General features: G+C 52.7%; 1 protein-coding gene across 1 annotated transcript in view; it reads left to right on the top strand.

Annotated features, from left to right (window-relative positions):
• PTPRE (protein tyrosine phosphatase, receptor type E) overlaps positions 1–7,932 on the top strand; it is a 40,190-nt gene extending 32,258 nt beyond the window's left edge. Inside the window, exons 14-17 of the mRNA XM_023537377.1 lie at positions 2,639–2,764; positions 3,437–3,603; positions 4,438–4,573; positions 6,762–7,932. Of these exons, the coding sequence (XP_023393145.1) occupies positions 2,639–2,764; positions 3,437–3,603; positions 4,438–4,573; positions 6,762–6,836 (504 nt within the window). The 3' untranslated portion in view covers positions 6,837–7,932. The remainder of the gene's footprint in view (positions 1–2,638; positions 2,765–3,436; positions 3,604–4,437; positions 4,574–6,761) is intronic.
• Positions 7,933–8,239: the final 307 nt, after the last annotated feature.

Raw genomic sequence — 8,239 nt, 5'->3', positions numbered from 1 at the left:
GCAGGGGCGGCTTGTGCACCCTGAGGCCCAGCCGCCCTGGGGTGACCCCGTAGCGTCACGCGAATGTCCCACCTGCTGTCAGTGGTGATGCCGAGCCGAAAGCACTGAGCGGGGACAGAGGTTGGAACTGCAAAGGTTTCATTTCACCGCCGTTTTGTTTTTTTTGGGGGGGGGTAACTATGATTCCACTCCGGCTTTGTCCTTAGCCTGCATTTCATTTAACCTGCCCTGAGATTCCATCATTCTGTGTTTGCCACAATGACTAATTTGATGACAACCTATTGAAGAAAAGACACGTATTCACTTTTTTCAGGACATAGAGACGTGGGCATTGATGCGTGCACCTAATGGATATCGTCCTGGTGGAACCGAATGACTTAAATGCTCCCCTTTTTCCCAGACATCCACCCGTGGCCGTCCTGTGTTATATTTGTGTAATCACATAATAAGTTCTCGTGAACCCGCTCTCCGACCGAAAAACCAAACCTTTGCCGAGAACAGCTGTATCTAGGTGCTCCCCCAAGATGCAGCCACTACCCCGAATTGATGTTTTGACTTCTTTGCTCTTTTTCCAAAGAGTTTTATTGAGATATAATTCACATACCATACGATTCATCCTTTTAAAGGACACAGTTCGGTGGTTTTTAGTATACGCATAGACTCGTGGGACATCACCGTTGTCTAATTCTGGGTCATGTTCATCACCCCACAAAGTAACCTCAAACCTGGGAACAATCGCTCCCCCTCCCCCGCTGCCCCCGGCCCCTGCCACCGTGCGTCCGCTGCCCGACGCCATGGGTCCGCCTGTCCTGGACGTCCCATAGATGCAATCACACAACACGTCTTCACGACTGAGCTCTTCCACGTGGCGTAACGTTTTCACGGTCCGACCATGTTGTAACGCGAGTATGTTTTCCGCTCTTTTTTACTGACAAATGGCGGTGCACCGTGTGCTGCGCCACGTTCGGTTTATTCATTCATCGGCGGAGGGGCGTTTGGGTCATCTCGCTCTTGGGCTGTTATGAACCGCGTTTTGGGCATTCGTGTGTGAGTTTTGACAGGGGCATGTGTTCTCTTTCCCCTTGGGTGGCTACCTGGAGTGGCCTTGCTGGGCTGTGCCGTAACTCTCTATTGCCAACTCGCTTTATCTGACATTTCAAGAACTTCAGACTGCTTTCCAAAGCGCCTGTGCAAGGGTTTCGAGTTCTCCCCATCCTTGCCAACCCTTACCTTTGTTTCTCTTTTTGATGAAATCCATCCTAGTAGATGTGTTCTTGGCTCTTTGAAAAAATATTTTTATGTCATACGCATGTATGTTTCCGGTAATCAATTTCGATTGCTTCTTCCTATATATAAAGGGTATCATTACCGTATATATTCTTCTGGGACTTGTTTTTTCTACTCAGAATGATGCTTTTGATATTTTGCTTTGTTGATGCCTATAGCTGTGGTTCATTCATCATTGTCTCGTCGTGTTCCACTACACAAACTATGCATCCTGCATCCGTTTATGCATCCTGCATCCGTTTCTGCATTCTGCATCCGTTTATCCATCCCTCTCTCATGAGCATCGGGCGTGGTTCCACTTTGTTGTTTGACAAGCAGTGCTGCAGGCACATTCTTGTACATGTCTCATGCTGCACAAGGAGCAGTGTGTTCCGGGACACGCTGCATTGGGGAGTGTGAGAAAGCTGGCGTTTGCAAGGCAGCTCCTAGTTGCCTTCCTAAGCGGTTGCGCTTCCCAAGCGGCCGCTGGCACCTGTGAGACGTATCATTCAGCCACATTCCCAGTGTCGTCAGTCAGCTTCCTTTCTGTTCATCGAATAGTTTAAATATCATCCCTTGGAGGCTTGGACTCGTCTCTCTGCTTCCTGCGAGGTTGGCATCACTTCATCTTTTCGTTGTTGGCGTGTTTGCTCTGTGCGAGATGCCTGTTCACGCCTTTCACCCATTATTATAGTGGCTTGTTTGCCCTTTTCTTATTAATTCATAGAATTTCTTTACATGTTTTTGATACAAATCTTCTATTAATACAGAGGTTTTATGTATTGCAAATACCTTTTCACAACTGATACCCTGTCTTTTCACTCTCTAATGATGTTTGTGGATGAAATGGAGTTAATTTTCTTGTAATCTGACGTTACAGTCTTTTGTGTCATGGTTGGTTAGCTCTTTTGGAGTCATGTTTAGTAAAGTCCTCTGTTCCCCAAAATGAAAAGGTATTTTCTTCTCCTAAGGCTTTTACAGTTTTGTTTTTGACTTTAAGTCCTCGCCTGAGTTTATTTTTATTGAGGTTCAAGGCAGCCAAGTATGGGCATGCAGCCGTGGGAGGGTGTGAGTTAGCGACCCAGTTAGACCCAGTTACGTTTTTCCCCACGTAGAAAACCAGTTTTTCTAGCTCCAGGTGTTGAATGATCTCTTTTTTTCTGTTGGGTTACCTCTGTCCTGTCCTGTTTCCGGGCTCTATTCTGTTCCCTTGGTCACCAGGCGTTAATGGACATGCATATGCATAGTCGTGTTATTTTCTTGGTCAGATCAAATGTGTTCAGTGGTTTGAGAGCAAATCTGCATCATCTAGTTAAAGGTGATGGCAGCAAATCATATCTTACGAGACTTACAATTTTATTTTATCCCCCAGGATAAATGCTACCAGTATTGGCCAACAGAGGGGTCGGTGACTCATGGGGACATAACGATCGAAATAAAGAGCGATACCCTTGCTGAAGCCATCAGCGTACGAGACTTCCTGGTGACCTTCAATCAGGTATTGTTGCCGTAGCGCTTCAAGCTGTGGCCAAGGCCGTGTGGCCGGGGCTCACTGCAGCTGCCCCGCGGGTCCTGCTTGTCCTTGTGCCAGAAGGTCTTGCTCCGCCAGAATCGACGGTCAGTGTGGCGAGCAGGGAGCCATGCTATCAAGGGGCCGAGCTCCACGGGCACCTGCCCCTTGTCTGGACGAGGAAGGTGGGGCAGACTGGCCATCTCTAAGAGGCGTCCCTCTTCCGCCCACCCCCCACTCAGAAGTGGCAGTAGCCCAGGGCGGGGAGGGTAAAGGGGATGGATGAGGCCACACAGGCCTGTTCGGGGCTCTCTGCCAGGTGCCCTTTCAGACCCTCTGGCCGTCCCCAGTCCACACTGGGTCCTGGGCTCTGCTCCCTGGCAGAGAAGGGAAACTCTGTGGGCCAGTCATGGGCGAGGTGACTCACCTCTGAGACTTGGTTCAGAGCTCAAGACGGCCGGCACAGCAGACGCCCGCTTGCCCGGAGACGTGTTCTCCTCCACGCCGGCCACAGGATGACCCGGGGCCAGTAGACTCAGGACTGCTCATCCCGAGCCTTGAAAGGGCGGGATGAGCCTTGAAAGGGCGTGTGGCCCTGAGGCCTGTCTCTGGGAGGACAGAGATGCGGGCGGGCAGCACTGAGCCACCCCTCCCCCGCAGCCCCTGGCCCGCCAGGAGGATCAGGCCCGCGTGGTGCGCCAGTTCCACTTCCACGGCTGGCCTGAGGTTGGCATCCCAGCGGAGGGCAAGGGCATGCTGGACCTCATCGGGGCCGTGCAGAAGCAGCAGCAGCAGACGGGCAACCACCCCATCACGGTGCACTGCAGGTGAGCGCCCCGCGCACGTCCCGCCCGGCCGGTCACCCCCCTGGGCTCACACGTGTGCACCCGCAAGCTTACATAAATGCGTGAGTGTCATCTGATTCCTGCGAGTGCATTCGGTGGGAGGAGTCAGGAAGCAATTCACACTTTTCCCTGTGCTTTTCACGTCATCAAAAAAAATCACCAAGCGCAGCTGGGACACGCCCACTTCTGAACTTCGAGGGACGTGTGTCCCTTTGAAAGGTGGTTCTGGCTCTGCCTGACGTCCCCTGTGCTGGGCTGGGGGCCTGACGTCCCCTGTGCTGGGCTGGGGGCGGAGCCCCGCCCCTGACGTCAGCCCCGCGAGGGCTCCGCACCTGGGACGCCCGGCGCCCTCGGGCCTGGCCACCAGGTGGAGCCCGCGCCTCGGTTTTCAGCCCCCGGTGCCTTTGTGGATGTCACTTAGAATCAACAGGAAACGAGTTCCTCCGTGTTCTACCCCAGACGCACAGGCTGAGTTTAGAACGCGTGGGGCAGCGGAGATCAAAGTCCAGAGGTCCACAGGGCAGACTTTGGGGCCGGTCACTGCAGGGGCCCAGGGGCCTCAGAGGCCTCAGACCTGAGCAGGGAGGGTTTGCATTTCGAGAGAGTCCCCGGGGAGGGTGATGCTGCGGGTCCTGCCCCCACCCGCGAGCGACCTGCCCGCGGTGATCGGGTGAGCGTTGCAGGAGCTCCACGTCACCGGGGCCAGACTCCGGTCACGTGGGCCGATGGCGGGTGGGTGCGGGCTGTCGCCCCGCGTCCGCGTCCGCGTCCACGGCGAGGTCGCGTCTCTCTCCAGCCCTTTTCCTCCGCCCGCAGCGCCGGAGCCGGGCGAACGGGCACGTTCATAGCGCTCAGCAACATTCTGGAACGAGTCAAAGCTGAGGGGCTGCTCGACGTGTTCCAGGCGGTGAAGAGTTTAAGGCTTCAGAGGCCGCACATGGTGCAGACCCTGGTAAGAAACCATGCGCTGAGGGTCTGGACCGGTTTCCCCTCTGGGGCTCGCTGGACCTCAGCACGCTGTCCGAGGTGTGTGTGTGTGTGTGTGTGTGTGTGTGTGTGTGTGGAATCCACGTGAGGCATGGTGACATTCCCCCATTCCGCGGTGAACACACACACTTTCCCGTTTCCAGAAGAGACGCCTCCCCCCAAACCTGGCAGCCGGTCCTGGCCAGGGAGAGCAGTTTTCGGGGCAGGCGTGGCGCGGCCTTCCCCAGGGCTTCCTGTGTCAGGCTTGTCCCCGGCTCCACGCTAGCATGGCTGCAACCCGAGCAGGCACAGAGGGAGGAAGCAAGGCCCTTCCGTGGCCTTCGAGTCTCGGGGAGCGCAGCGGCAGACAGAATGAGCTGAGCAGAGCGGGTCGTGCCTTCCGTGGCTGGGGACAGGGGGTCCGCACCCGACTGCATGGCAGACTCACTGAGAGCGGTCACCTCCCCCGGCTGCCCAAGCTGCCGCTCAAACCAATGAAGCAGACTGTCTGGGGGTGCGACCCAGCCATTGGCATATGTCAGGTCCCCCCAGGGCGTCCCAAAGTGAATACAGGCTTGGGAGCTACCAGGGTAGGGGGACGCTGGGTGCCTGCCGGCTCCCCCTTCCGCCACCCGCCTCAGCCTGACAGTGCAGGTCGCCTGGAGAGCAGAGTGGGAGAGGATGGGTGCGGGTCGTGTCCGGGCCTCTCCCACTGCCCTTGAGTCCAGGCCCCAGTGCGGCCGCCCTTCCTGCTAGAATCTGGGGGACTGCAGAGGTGTCTAGCGTGTCCCGAAGCGAATGCCTACGCCGCACCCCCCCCCCCCACACACACACACACCAGCCGCTGCCTCCTGGGGCATCGTGGGGCAGGCCATTCCACGGAAGATTAGGAAGATTTCCTAGGTCAAAATAGTAATAATGAATACAGCACAGGAACCCCCTCCAGAAGAAATTCGGTTTGCACTTCTGAGCTGCTGCCTTCAGTGTCTCTCCTGATTGTTTTTAAGTCCACGCCGGGCTTCGCCCAGGCAAGCGGTGAGGTTTGTCCTGCCTGGCCAGCGGTTAAGTATAAAACATAAGCCGTGGGGTCCCTCCGATGCTTGGGCTACACGCTGGCATCCCAGCTCCCCGGTCGGACCCCCTGGTGGCCTTGTGAACTTGGACAAGCTCCCTCCCCTTTCTGGACTTCCGTTCCTTATCGCTGGAAAGAGGGGTGGTGGCCGCTGCCTTTAGGGTCGCTGCGCAGGTTTGCGTTGAGTTTGTCAGTAGCGGCAAGAGCGCCTGGCCAGGGTGGCAGCCAGCACAGTGTAAGAAGAGCATGTGGCCTGAGCCAGCTTACAAGCTCCCATGGTTAGGGACACCCAGCTCCCCTAGGTCACCCGGTCTGGCCCATACATCTCTGCAGGAGCAGCCGGCGTCCGAGCGCCCTCCTGTCCTGGCTCCGCTCGTCCTGACTGCGGCTCCTCCTACTGGGAGGCTGCCCACGCTGTCTTCGGGCTCAGGCCTGTGCTGCCTGGCCTGGTGACATAGTCTGACAGTGCATTTGGAACCTTACTTTGAAAGTCAGCACCTAGCCTAACGCCCAGCACAAAATGCATGGCGAATGGCGGATAGGTCGGGCGTTTGATCATAGTAACCGTCCGCTGTGCAGCCAGGCACTTCACACGCACCTGCCTCCCTCCGCCCTGGCCACATCCTCTGTCCGCTCTGTTCACAAGGAACATTCTGCCACCCCCCACATGGGACGGTGAGGTCACCCGCCCAAGACCCTAAGTGTCAGAGTGAGATTCAGGCCCAGGCTGTCTGGCCAGAGCCTGCGCGTTTTCACAGTGGCAGCGTTGATAAATACCATCGCGTGCGACGTTAAGTGCTCTGACTTTTTCAGTTCGAAAAATAGTTGTCTGTCACTTTAAATGTGAACACCGAAGACCTTTTCTCAGACTGTTCCAAGCTGAAACTAAGCATCGGCATTTTCTCCGTGGAGAAACAGCTTTATCTGAAAACTTCCATATGCCTAAAAACAAAATTATGTAACAAAGCTGATGTGCGTGAGGGTATGTGGTATTTTAAAAAGCAGACTTTTCTATGTCTCCCTTTTGAATGTTTCTCCCAATTAAATTGTTCAAATATTTCTTTAGATATCATTTTAATGTATTCTTGGTTTTCTTTTTCAGGAACAGTATGAATTCTGCTACAAAGTGGTACAAGATTTTATTGATATATTTTCTGATTATGCTAATTTCAAATGAAGATTCCTGCCTTAAAATATTTTTTAATTTAACGGTCAGTATATTTTGTAAAAACCATGTTAATTTATTTCATAGCTGACATTAATATCCTTCCTAATTTCTTTGTATATATTTTGTTATGCTTTAAAGAACACCTGCTATAAAGTTATTGCATCTTAAACTACCCCTTCTAAAAACTGGAATAATGTTTTAAGGTCAAATAATATCCCGTAATGTATATATTTCTGCTAATATCAGTAAATATTTTAATTTTTCATTAGATTCATATCATTTAATTTCACACACTCAGCACCTCTAAATGTTTTCAATCTTAATATGCCAAGTGTGCTTATGCAAAATACTAAACATTCAGCAGGAAACAGTTGAGGACTCAGAAATCCGTTGAAAATGTACTTTTCAATGATTTTACCGTCCTGAGCAGCAGCTTTTTTTTTTTTTTGAAGGCAAACTGTTCCTGAAGACACAATATAAGTAGGGAATTTTGTAAAGTCCTCTCAAACCCACGTGGTTTATCTTTACATTTTAAAGATCAAAGAAAGACTTTGCAACCTGAATCCAGGTCTACAACGCATTAAGGGTAGGTGGTGACTGTACGTGATACCTAAAACTGCATTTATTCAAGGCCGTATCCTCGCTGCCTTGGCTGGATGGGAGGAGATGCGAATGCCGGTGGTCTGGTCTGCCCGTGGCCTTGGGGACAGTAAAGGCAGCTCGGAGAGGCACTCCCGCTGTGCCGTCCGTCAGATAAAACCCAATGAATCAAATCCACTGGGCTTCTCACTCCCTGCTCCATTATGGCCACAGCTCCCCACGCTGGCGGGGCGCTGTCCCCCAGTCTCAGCCCCGAGCCGCTGCCCACTGCAGATGTTCACATGGAGCCGAAAGTCTGCTGCCGAAGCAAGAAGCACACGCCTGGGAGTCAGCCAGGCAGCCGCGGGCCTTTACGCCTGCGACGCTCTGAGAAGCCTTTTGGTATTTAAAAACCACTTGTCAAAGCTAAGATAGTTTGTAAGAAAAGAAATCTTAAAATCTAGATTTATACCGTTTTTTTAAAGTCCCACTCCTCGATATTTAATTAAAAGATAACATTCCTTAATCTAAAGGCTAACTTATTTTTGAATGCAAATACTACTGAGACCTTTGACACTGGCTCCTAGTAACCCCGCTGCCAGATGGGGGGCGGGGAGGGATGAATGTAGAGAAGTTTGATTCAGTGAGCAGTGATCTTTTTATGGCCGTCAGGCACCTAGCAGATGAGCACAATACAGAAAAGACATCTCATGTAGATTACTGAAAGCGTCTTGCACGTGCATTTTTGGTGCATTGTTTTGGTTTTTAAGAGCTACGAAGGCCTTACGTGATGTCTCCACTGATGACCCATGCGCCCTCCTGGTGCTGTTCCT

The sequence above is a fragment of the Pteropus vampyrus genome, unplaced genomic scaffold, assembly GCF_000151845.1.
Source record: "Pteropus vampyrus isolate Shadow unplaced genomic scaffold, Pvam_2.0 Scaffold188, whole genome shotgun sequence".
NCBI classification, from domain to species: Eukaryota; Metazoa; Chordata; class Mammalia; order Chiroptera; family Pteropodidae; genus Pteropus; species Pteropus vampyrus.
The sequence above is the reverse complement of the archived record's forward strand: the minus strand, read 5'-3'. Positions and strand labels throughout refer to the sequence as shown.